The sequence below is a fragment of the Bidens hawaiensis genome, unplaced genomic scaffold (genome assembly GCF_021521415.1).
Source record: "Bidens hawaiensis isolate Kalapana, Puna unplaced genomic scaffold, B.hawaiensis_p1.1 tig00000097_1, whole genome shotgun sequence".
Lineage (NCBI taxonomy): Eukaryota > Viridiplantae > Streptophyta > Magnoliopsida > Asterales > Asteraceae > Bidens > Bidens hawaiensis.
In genome coordinates, this window is record NW_027491017.1 from 3,757,160 (window position 1) to 3,769,754 (window position 12,595).

The window sequence follows — 12,595 nt, forward strand, 5'->3', positions numbered from 1 at the left end:
AATCATAGAATCGCATATACCATGCCCACGGAGCCTGTTTAAGACCGTATAGAGATTTCTTGAGGCGACACGCATGATTAGGTACCCGGTGATCAACAAAAATGGGAGGTTGGTGCATATAAACTATTTCTTGAAGATCACCATGAAGAAACACATTTTTAACATCAAGCTGATGAATTGGCCAGGACCGTGAGATCGCGATACTTAGTACGGTACGAATACTAGCGGGTTTCACAACCGGACTAAATGTGTCAGAACAGTCAATGCCAACTGTTTGTGATTTTCCATTAGCAACTATATTTGCTTTGGGTAGGGTGATGGGGATGGTGACTAGTGAGCCTGCCAGAAAGGCTGCTGATGGTTTGTGTTGGACCATGACGGTTGCTGATGGTTGGGGTTCCATCCACGACCTCGGCCCCTGAAGTTCCTGCCACGACCCCGATAAGTTCTCCGACCTCGATAATACCCGGATCTCGGGTTACCTGTGTTTTGAAACCCTGCATTTGATCGGGTGTCCAAACCACGCCCATATGGTGTATTGTTACGATCAGTGGCTACCATGGTTTGTGTTGAGCATCTTGATGACGTTGTTCAAGATCAAGTTGGGTGCTTGGTCGTCCCATGTAGATGCAGATTGGTTAATGATGGCTGCCACAACTGCATATTCCTTTGGGAGACCATTAACTAATTGAGTGACAAGGCTACCTTCATATACAGTTTGATCCATATCAGCAAGGTGATCAGCGATATTCTTTAGTTTTTGGCAATAGTCATCCATGGATGAACAAGAGACATGACGAAGATTGGTGAAATCTTGCTTCAAAGCTGCTGCCCTAGCACGTTTGTTATTCCAGAAAATTGCTTCAAGCTTAAGCCAAGCCTGATGTGCTGTAATATCATGGTCAATGATACGACCAATATCCGATCAGAGACGGTACAAAAGATCCATTGTAATACCAGCGAGTCGATCTCAGACCATTCCAAGTAATTGTCAGACGTGTTTGCAGAAGTGTCCGTGCCATCTATATGATCCAGAACCTTGTATGCTTTGGCGTGGAGTTTGAAAAGCTTTCTCCACAAAGAGAAGGTAACATCTGTTCCATCTAGTTTACGAATTTTGGTCAGTATATTTGTGACTGAGTAGGCTGGATGCAGGGTAGGAAACTTGGGTTCAGCGGGTGTTGGATCTCCCATTACTGATCGAATCCAGAGAAGAAAAAAATTTGATGGTAAGGTTTAGGGTTTGTGAGAAGCTCTGATCACCATGAAAGAATTGATAATCTTCGATGCTTTTATATTGAATGTATAACCCTTTAAACAGTGAATCACAAGATACAAAGAAACTAGGAAAGCCAATCAATATAATTACAAAACAAATCAATTAAAATTATCTAAAGATATTATGAAATCAATAATATATTTATCTTCTAATAAATATAAGTAAATTACAATTTTGATCCACGTTGTTTAGACCAATTTACTCTTTCTGTACAAAAATAACTTAAACATTTCAACTCTAAATATTTAAATTTTGTAACCATGTAGCCTCTAACACTAACTTTGTTAGGTTGTTTTGTTAAGTGTAGAAGCATTTAAGTCATTTTAATAATAACTTAAGACCGTTTCCGTTTAACAGTTTGGGACCATATTTGTCAAATACTTAAAATAATAGTAAAAAATAATAACATCATAAATAAGCTGTTTTAAAATTTGCCTTGATTTAGTTAATTATAAAAATACATTGTCTTTTAAGAGGTATCTTAATTCTAATGAAAAACACATTTACATTAAAAACACATTTACATTTTAATTGACAGAATTACAAAAATTGTCCTTTATATTTGCACCAAATTTTACTCATTATCCTTTATCTTTAAATTTGATATGTTTTATTCTTTACGTTTCAAAATGTTACAACGTTTTTCCTTTAGCCCTAACCTCATTAACTTTTCTCCATAAATCAGTTGCACATAAGGGCAAATTGGTCATTTCATCCATTCCTTTAAAAAACAGTTTAAAAAATTAAAAGAAAATGTGTGTATAATATATATAGATATAATATATTGATTTTATTATATATCTTCTCTCTCTCTCTCTCTCTCTCCCTCTCTCACCTCTCTTTCTCTCTCTATCTCTACAATCAGCCACATCCGCCCTCACCTTCCACCACCGCCACAACCACCACCACCACCACCACCTATTACCTTCCTGGTTGCCTTTCTAGAGTTTTCGGTAAGAGTGTGGAACTTATTAGGCCAAAGCATATCACACCAAACGTATCCGAATCTAGTACCCTTATTGTATCAAACGTGGTCATGTGACGATCACACTCTTAAATCAACGATGAGATTTTTGTTTAAATTTTCTTTTTATTTTGTTAAGAATGAAATTTGTTTTTCAAATTATCAATTTAATCAACACTCTAAGTTAAGGTTATTAAAATTTTATTTTGTGTTCTCATGAATTTTCACAAAACTCTAAATTTCACTTAGTTATACAATTTTTCTTTTTCCAAAAACATAATAAATTTTTTCACGTGTCGTCATTGTAGCATGTCTTCTTCCCGCCTTATCAACCGTAATTGTCGCACCGGCAACTCTGTCCCGCATTACTAAAGGCATCTTGGAAGCCCTCCCAAAGATCATCTCTCAATTGCAAACTGTGAATGCTTATTCATCATCCACAACCCCGAACCCAATTGCTTACCCCCTCTAACAATTCAAGAGTGCCAACCCGCCCGAATACTTCAGTATCGACGGTGTTACCATTCTCCTCCAATGGTTCGAAGAAATGGAGAGCATATTCCTCCATTGTGAATGTCCTGAGGACAAGAAAAACCATTTACGCCTCGAGCATGCTCAAGAAGAAAGCAGAAAGCCCTCAATTGGTGGAACGGTGAGAAGCGCACGCTTGGCGCTGAGGTTGTCATGGCCTTGCCATGGGATGACCTCAAGAAATTCCTGCTCAAGAAGTTTTGCCCGAAACATTAGCTTCGGGAGTTAGAAGAGGAGTTTTGGAATTTGAAACAAGAAAGTGGAAATGACGCCATCTACAACGATCGTTTCCATGAGCTGAGCCTTCTCATCCCTCACATGGTCACTCCCCTTGAACCCCTTGAACGTTCAATCGATAAGTACATCTCGGGTTTGCCTATGCAAATCCAAGATTCCGTCCTAAGTCATGACCCTCAAACCCTCCATGATGCCATCAACTTAGCCGATACCCTCACCGAAAACCACGTTAAGGCCGGGACCTTGACGCGGAAAAATTCCAAGAAGCCCAATGATAAGCCTGCATCCGATCCCACTAAAGAACCTAAGCCTAAATCTCCCAAACTCGAGTCTTCTAAGCCCGAATCTTTCTAGCACAACAACAACTCTACCCACTACCGCAACAATAAAAGAAAGTCCAATTCCCAAAACTATGTCCTGAACCAATCGCAAACCCAACCCACCAAAAAGCCCTACACAGAACCCCACCCATTATGTGATACGTGTAACTTTCACCATTTGCCTAACCTCAAGTGTTGACAATGCACCTTTGCAATCGATTTGGTTACCTCTTTACCACATGCCATGAACGCAACCAACTCATGATGCAACCATTTACCTCACCTCTTACCCAACCCTTACCTTATGCTCAACCGTTTACTCAATCACCATTAACTATGAGAGCTTGCTACAATTGTGGAGACCCTAACCATTATCGCAATGCATGCCCAAGACTCGCACACATGAACCAAATTCAATCCTACCCAACCCAAACTTCTCAACATCAAGCTTACCAAACCCAAGTAAATCAACTTCATCCAATCCAAGCTCAACCCATCCAAGCAATTCAAGTCCAACCCATTCAACCAATGAAAGTCAACCAAACGTCGATCAACCAATCAACCTCAAGTGAGCAAGCTACTCAAGGACAAGTGTGTTACATCAACGATTCCCAAGTTAAATCCTAACCCTTTATGAAGACATGCTACGCAAAAATAGTTTCTTGTATTTAGTTCTTTTCATTTAAATATAATGTATTAACTTCATTAAATCTCCAATTTTATTATGAATGAGAATTTTGGTTATTTATAATGGTATTCAATCTCTCAAGTATTCCTATTATGTCGTTTAGTGCACTATTTAATGTTACACAATTTATTATCTTGATTTAAGTGGTCTATGACCGGTTATTTACCGGGATTATGTGCATGGTGATGTGCATAGTTATCTAATAGTACCGTATTTGTATCGTAAACTACCTATGACCGATTTTCTACAAACGTTTTGAAAATTGGGACTATGAACATGTGTTGTACATAGTTATCTAATAGGAGTCACATGTACAAATTTTATTTTGATATTTTAATGCATGACTACCCAAACCCTCCAAACTCACCTCATTCTCCCGCCACTCTTTTCTCATTCGATTTTAGAATCTCGATTTCGAGCCTCACATGTTATTATATTTCTCTAATCATGTGATTCTTTTGTTTTGTGAACCTGTCTACGTGAATACTTATTCGTGAATTTTGTTTTCATCCTAAGTATTTCTATTCAAAATCCCCTCGTATCTATTTAGTTATTATTACTTTTGATGATTAACTTAGTAATTTTGATTTATTTTGCAAAGTTGTTACTAGCTATTTATGCTAATCAAATTTCACTAATTTAGTTATTTATTTATTTATTTTTATTTATTGCTCTTGCTCAGATAGTTCCATTTATTTATCGATTAAAATTTTTTTTTTCATTTACCTTGTTTTTTGAACCCGCACAACGGGACGAACTATGTGCATCATGCGACGACCTAAATAATTATGAGTGCACGCATAATTATCAAAGTCCTCGCATGGAACTCATAGTGAATACGGTTGTGTGTCATAACTCAGAACCGAGGGTGATTTTGGGTAACGATACAAATGTCGATCTGATAAGGGCATGGTGGATACGCCGCTGGTACATCCTATATATAAGTGTCCTTATCATGTCTTCCGTTTGTAGCATTATTTGGGTCACTTGAAGATCTGTGTTATATATATATATATATATATATATATATATTTATATATATAAAAAAATCTCTTGGCAATTACCTTCTTTCTTTATGTTATGTTTTTCTTTAATTTCGGGACGAAATTTCCAAAAGTTGTGAAACCTGTAACATTCGTTACTTTTCAAATTCGAAACCCGACCCGTTTATTTTCTTTTGCCTCATTTATTATTCGAACGGTCGTTACTAATAAATTCCCGCCTTCGTTTAAAGAGATATATATATTTCGTTTATTTATTTATTGATAATAACTATGGAAAATATACTATAATACCCCTAACTAACTTATTACCACTTTTGAATCCACACCTATAGAGCAGGGACTAAATTGCAAAATATCCAAACCCATTTTCCCTTCTTCTCTCCTTCCCGTCGTCACCAGCATCCCCCCCCCCCTCATTTCTTGAACCATAATTTACGGTCTAAATGAAGCAAATTGATCTTACAAAAACATCTAACAACCTTAAACGCGTTTAACCGACAGTTTAATTTTGGAAAACACCAATCATTGACAACTAATTCGTTAAAAACGAACCGCGGCCAAAATCGACCCTAAACCACTATAAATACGTAAACATATTTCGATTAAACTTGCCCACACCACCCTCACTACATTGCGACCTAAACCCTTAAGCTAATTGCAGTAAACAAAGCCGTCGAGAACCCGTTTGCCATCAAACTCCAGCCACAAACCCTTGTTCTTCGTTCTGTCAATCCGTCACCATATTAGGTAATTAAAATGTGCATTGAGATCGCTTTTAACCCATGAACATTAACCCTAAACCAATTTTAACAAACAGTTATCAGTTTAATCAATCTAAAGATCTAGGGTTTATGGATAATCTGGATTCTACACATGCTGGTTATATTTTCTTTCTATATGTTTTAATCACAAATTAACATACCAACCTGATGGCTGGTGCGTGTGTGGTTAGTCATCTGGACCCGGTCCAGGAGCGGGTTCGAGCCCCTTGGACCCGGTTTTTGTAATTTATTTTTCTTAATTATTTTTCCTTTATTATAATTAATATCACTTACAAATATCAAGTAATAAATGTTATTTTTTTCAAACCAAACCTCAAAGTCTCACGAAACCTGGATTTATAGTTTTATTTTTTTAAAAACCTTTTTAATCACATTTTTACATTTGCTATATATAATTCAATATTAAATAAACGTTACTTTAATAAACCAAACTATTTTAGATTGTTCAAAACAAATTTTGTTTTAAACCTCCACGTTAATGTATATGTATTACATAATATTTATCTTTTTTATCAAAAATAATTAACAAAAATTGATAGTTAAATACAAATAATAATAATAGTAATAATAATAACATTAACAATCACAACAACTGTATGAATATGATAATAAGACTAATTACATATTAATAACCTCATCGAAATCCAAGACCCGTCACAAGTCTTGTAATACAATATGTTTATAACAATTTTTATATTATCGTTAACAAATAGGGCCTTTCTTCGATGAACCTCGAGGAGCTTGACCGTTTTCCATCATAGCCTTTTCTTTTATTATCTCGTCCTCGTTTACCTTATTCTCTATGGTGAGTTTACATATCCCCCTTTTTCATCTTTTAAATTTTTGGGTGGCATGTATATCCTATTTAAATTGCTCATTTTTATTTATTCATCTATTCATAACACAATTCAATATATGTTTATGTGTGATTATTGCATACTCTATGTGCTTAATTGTTTATTTTATGTTTGGTGGTTGGTATCTCATCCTCATCTATCCTCATCTAGTATGATCATACACTTACCCAAGTACTTTGATTTCGTATCAATAGGAACGGGTCCACATCTATTTAGTTGTTTACATTTTTCATGGGAATTGTGATGCTCAACATTAACATATGAATTGTGGTTTTTATCTATATATGTATCTCAACTAAAACTTATGTATTATCACCAACATTCGTGTTGAAAAACTCTATTTTTATACATGCTACAAGTACAAGTAATTTACATTGATCAAGATTGAAGATATTAGTTTTTACCTTAGGATATTTATCCAAACAATAAATATGATGTAATTGTTTTGATTATTATAATTGTGTACTTGTTTTGATATTAATGAATTAAATAATTATTGTCACTTTAATTAGTGTCTTTTAAGCTATTGTCCAATCAATACGTTACGCCCCGACATGTTCCGCCTTTGGTCGGGGTGTAACACCAACGTCCTGTGCCAAAATCCAAACCCTACAACCAACACAACATAAAACCACCCACCAACCGTCGCCACTGCAACCACCGTCGGCATCTCTCTTGGTTGATTCTCTCTCACTCTACTCTCTCTCTGATCTCCTTCGGGAACAACAAAACAGATCTGCGTTAGTTGTCCGGCGACCACCACCGCCTTATACCGATTAATTGGCTAGAAACATGTGGGATCTAAAAGGTAAAAGAATCGGAAGAATCCAACAGTCTTTATGAGTGGGGTTAAATCCATTCGGAAGCAAGTGATGATGTTTACTAAATTAATTTGAACTTGAGTTTGATTATTAGGTTTAAAGTGGGGTGGATGAAAACGCCCAAATTTAAACCTAAACCTAGATTTGATTGTGATTTGAAGGTTCCGTCGAGTGATAAATAGAAGGTTCCTAATGTGCAGTTTAAGAGGAAGAAGTGTGATTTTGATCGGGTAGGTCTTTTATTAATATTTGGATTTATGATGCCAGAAAACCAGTTGTAGTCGCCAAACTCTGACGATGGTGACAAGGTGGTGTAGTGGCAGGTGGGGTGCTGCTGTAGTTTGTGGTGGGTGGTAGGATCTGGTGGTGGTGGTGGAGAGAGAGAGAGAGAGAGAGTATGCTATTCTTTTTAGTTTATTTATTAAAATGGTTTTTTAATAAATGGGTATAATTACTAAATTGCCCTCATGTGCAAGACACATGACTTGATTTAACGAGAAAAGTTAACGGGGTTAGGCCTAAAGGACAAACGTTGTAGCATTTTGAAATGTGAAGGATAAAACATATCAATTTTGAAGATAAAGAATAACGAGTGAAATTTGGTGCAAACATAAATGATAATTTCTGTAATTTTGTCCATTTTAATTCAAATACATGTAAACCTAAACACTGTATATTAAAATGCAACATGTCTTTAACTAATAGTTATATTTTATATTAATTGTGATGTTATTCATCCTACATAGTCTTTTAGAGTATCTCCAGTGGCTTTGAAATAAGGACTGCCACCTCACCTATTTTCACCTTCTATCTCTTTATTATCTCTCCTCTTCTCTCACCTCTACTACCCCACCTCTCTCACATAGAGTTTCAATAAACCGGTTTGTAAATTCAAAACATTTTGCACTCTCTCTCTTCTCTCTCTTCCACCAAGGATCCATGTAGGATATAGATGGTTTGTAAGAGCCCCATTAGAGATGCCCTTAGTAAAATTAGTTTGCTAAATCATGTATCGTGTAGGTAGTGATGTGTCATAAAATGACACAATATGACACAATATGACCCGACTCTCGCAACTATAAACTTAGACATACTTCAAAGATTTTGACTACTCTATTCTTCTTTTAGTTCAAAATTTTATGATTTTAGTGAAAAAAAAAATTCCAATTCCCCAAATTCAAATCGTGGTTTGCATTAGTTCTTATATATGTTTATTTATTATTTTAACTTGTCGATACCGTTTTCGACATCGCCTTTTATATTTGATATTTTGTCATTGAAGATAATTGTTCATCGTTTTGGTTTATTCATTATATAATTTAGTTAGTTTCGTAAAACATTTGTTAGTTTGAGTGGGTGTTGGGTCGGTTTATTATAATGTAATTGACTTGGGTTGTAGATATAAAGCCCACCTTGCCACCCACACAAAGGGAATTCTACCATGGAAATCCCTAACACTTGTCATTTGTATTATTTTGGTTTTCGGTTCTCATACGAGAAACCGACCGAACCAAAGAAGAAATTGAAGAAGTTATTTTGGTGATTTGCTTGTGTTCATCCATTTCTAGTTCCACTCTTTTCTACTTACTACAAGGTTTTGATTCGTTCATCGTTTCGGGTGATTTTCGCTCACCCGAACACGTTAGATCCGTACACCTTCGTGGACCTTCATAACTAGTGATAAACACCCGCACACTGCTGCGATTCAGTTATCAATAAAGTTCAAATTGAAACATAGGTAATTAACACATCCCAACGATATTAAATGAAGATATGGGCGTTGGGATGACTTTTAGGATTGGTCAAGTGCGTAAAGAGATGTGTATGAGTATATACTATATAGTGGCTCACTTCTAAATTCCGGAACTTCAACAAATAAAAAGAGAGAAAGAGCAAGTTGCGACAGTACTTTCAGAGATCAAATAAAAGTTACTAAAATAGAGTGTTAAGAAACATGAACGTGTATTTTAATAAAAAAAACATATATGCCTTAGCTCGATTTTGAAAAACAAAATTGTGTCAAAATGAAGAAAGTCTCAATTTTGAATGAAACTTATACTGAAATGTAGATAAAAATACACATGTCGCCTCATGTCTAGATGAATGTTGGCTCGGATTTGAACGGAATTTGTACCAAAACGTAGATAAAACTAAAAAATCGAACGGGATACTACAGATTAATTATAAAAAATCGAAGATTGAACTTTTGATTTGAGCACCGCCTTTAGGCATTTTAGTTCCTGGGATCTTATGAAGAAAGGCTAAAGATTGTACTGAACACAACCCTATGATATGAACAAAGGTGAGCCAAGAAAGAACCTGAACTCATAGGGTGAAGGTGAGGAAGCTTGAATTAAGTGGCTCCTAAACAAGAGTTTTGACTAGGTAGATTTGCCATTTTACGGCGTTTTAGTAAGCCCAGGCTCAATCACTGCCTGGAGATTGGAACAAAGCGGATGACAACTAGTTGACTTCGTCCTAACACTCGTATAAACCCATAAGCACTTTCCAAACTCAACCACTGCCCGGAGATTGGAAAACGCTTATTGGCTTATTGGTGTTTTCAAAAAGCCAATAAGTAAAAATGTGTTTGGTAATCACAAAAATCTTTTTTATTTTAGTTATTTGAGAGGGTTAAAAAAAAGTTTTCTAAAACCCCAAATCCTTGCTTTTTGAAAAAGCCAATAAGCCCATAAGCACTTTCTAAACTCAATCCCAAACATTATCTTATTGAAAATATTGCATTAGAAAGGGATAAATTGTGGTTGGCATTTACGGATGACTATGTAACCTGAAACCCGAAATATTCGGGAGGAATAATACCCGCCTTATTAGATTATGCGGCATGTTTGGGATTACTTTTGAAACTTTTCGTGGATTTGGGACGGGTATGAGACACGACCCGATTACCTGATAACATAGCCCTCATATATCCGATTATATACCCGAGTACCGACATGATTAGTTGTGCACGGGAGAAGCTTAATGTAACCCGGGGTCCCCGTCCGGTTTTGAAAACTTTTAGACATATTGAGTCCTTTTAACCAAAGCCAGGCATCCATCATTGATTCGGTGTCCTTAACCATCAAGTAAACGTCTTTGGGCCTTTAATAATTGAGTTGTTTTTAGATACATGCTGTAAAATATTCTGTTTGGATTAATTAAGTTATATAAACATTTATAAAATAAGATGCTATTTTCAATGTTTAATAAATAACTATTGTCAGGCTATTCACATGATTTGCGTGTTTATATTTAATGATATAAGATATGGCTTTTGAAAGCAACCATTACATGAGTATTCACATGACTTGCGAATCTAAAAAATCATATTTGATAGATGTGCCCTTTGGGTTTAGTCTGTTATAAATACAGAATCTTTTTTGTTTGTTGAATGTATATTCAAAGTTGAGAACTTTTCTTGCCCACAAATGGCTGCCAACCATCAGCGATTGATTGTCTTAGAAGAATGCCGTATCTCACCTGCACCTAACACCTTCGGCGAAAGATCACTTTCGCTTACTTTCTTCGATCTGTTATGGCTGCTTATGCATCCTATACATTAGCTTTTCTTCTTCGATTTCCCTCATCCCAAATCCCATTTCGTCGAAACGATAATTCCAAAACTCAAACACTCGTTGTCCATAACCCTGCAACACTTCTCCCCTTTTGCAGGTAACTTAATCGTGTTTCCTGATGATAATCATCCAGGTCCTGCGAGAAAACCTGAAATCCGTTATGTCCATGGAGATTCAGTCGCGTTAACTTTTGGGGAATGCGATCTTGATTTCAATGATCTCAAAGGAAACCATCCACGGGATTGTAACATGTTTCACTCTCTGGTACCTTTACTAGAAAGTCCTTCTAAAGTTTCTGATCTCGTGAAAATCCCAGTTTTTTCTATTCAAGTTACCATATTTCCTAACTTAGGCATGACCATCGGGCTCACGAATCATCACTCGCTTTGTGATGCAAGAACAAGGTATGATTTCTTGATGGCATGGACTTCCACAGCCAAACATGGTACGGACGAGTTGTTCTTAGCTAGTAGGTCGGTTCCGTTTTATGATAGGGTTATAGAATACCCTAACTCTTTGGATGAAGTGTTTTTAAGTTACCCACGACTGCAAACTCTAAATGAAAGTTATAAGGTGCCTCAGCTTGATCCCCAGACTGATAAAGTTCGATCAACATTTGTGTTGACCCGATCACAAATCAATATGCTAAAGAAATGGTTGTTGGTTCAGCTGCCGACGCTACAATATGTATCTTCTTTCGTTGTAGCATGTGGTTATGTATGGAGTTGCATAGCCAAATCACGTGTTTTTGTCAACGAAAACAAGGGTCACTATGAAGTCGAATGTTTTACATGTATCACCGATTGGAGGACTCGTTTGGATCCACCTGTGCCTCAAACTTATTTCGGTAACTGTACGGGATATTGTTTGGCAAAAACAAAAACAAGCTTAATAACAGGAAGCAAAGGGTTTCCCACTGAGGTTGAGTTACTAGGAACGGCTATCATGGAAGGGGTGAAAAGTAAACAAAGGCTGTTTAAAGACATTGAGACATTGTTGGAGAAGGCATCCGCGCCATTTCCCAGGATTGGTGTAGCTGGAACACCAAAATTAAATGTTTACGATGTCGATTTCGGGTGGGGGAAGCCCGAAAAGTACGAGACTATATCATTAGATTACGGTAATTCGATATCTGTTAATGCAAGCAAAGGCTCACAAGAAGATATTGAAATTGATTTATGCCTTCGTGCAAAACAAATGGAAGCTTTTACTACTCTATTTGGAAATGAATCAGAGAACATGCTTTCTCATTGCTTTTGATGTATCGATATGTCATTGTCAAGCTATTTCTTGTGTATTTAAGTTTTATAAAGGCATATTGGTTTTATTTGTCCCTTCTATTTCCTTTTGGTCGTTGTTCCAAACGGTTCGCGACTAACGGAATCTTAACACCGTTAGTTGCAGGTCACCGGAAAAACGTTTTTGGTCAGAAAAGTAACATTTTTTTTCCAGAAAACACTACCCGAACACCACCACCAACCAACCACCACCAACTATTTCCGGCGATGTTTCTAGGCTTCCGCAAATCTCAATA

The 12,595-nt window shown here is 36.4% G+C and overlaps 1 protein-coding gene and 1 pseudogene across 1 annotated transcript; one reads left to right on the forward strand and one right to left on the reverse strand.

The window, feature by feature from the left end:
- Positions 1–547: 547 nt before the first annotated feature.
- LOC143560731 (uncharacterized) lies at positions 548–1,194 on the reverse strand. Its single transcript, XM_077048988.1, has 2 exons — positions 958–1,194; positions 548–880 (listed from the first exon to the last, which is right to left on the reverse strand). The coding sequence occupies exons 1-2, from the start codon at positions 1,192–1,194 to the stop codon at positions 548–550; spliced, it is 570 nt and encodes a 189-aa protein (XP_076905103.1).
- A 9,720-nt stretch (positions 1,195–10,914) lies between these two features.
- Positions 10,915–12,321, forward strand: LOC143562728 (malonyl-coenzyme A:anthocyanin 3-O-glucoside-6''-O-malonyltransferase pseudogene; annotated as a pseudogene).
- The last annotated feature ends 274 nt before the right edge of the window (positions 12,322–12,595 follow it).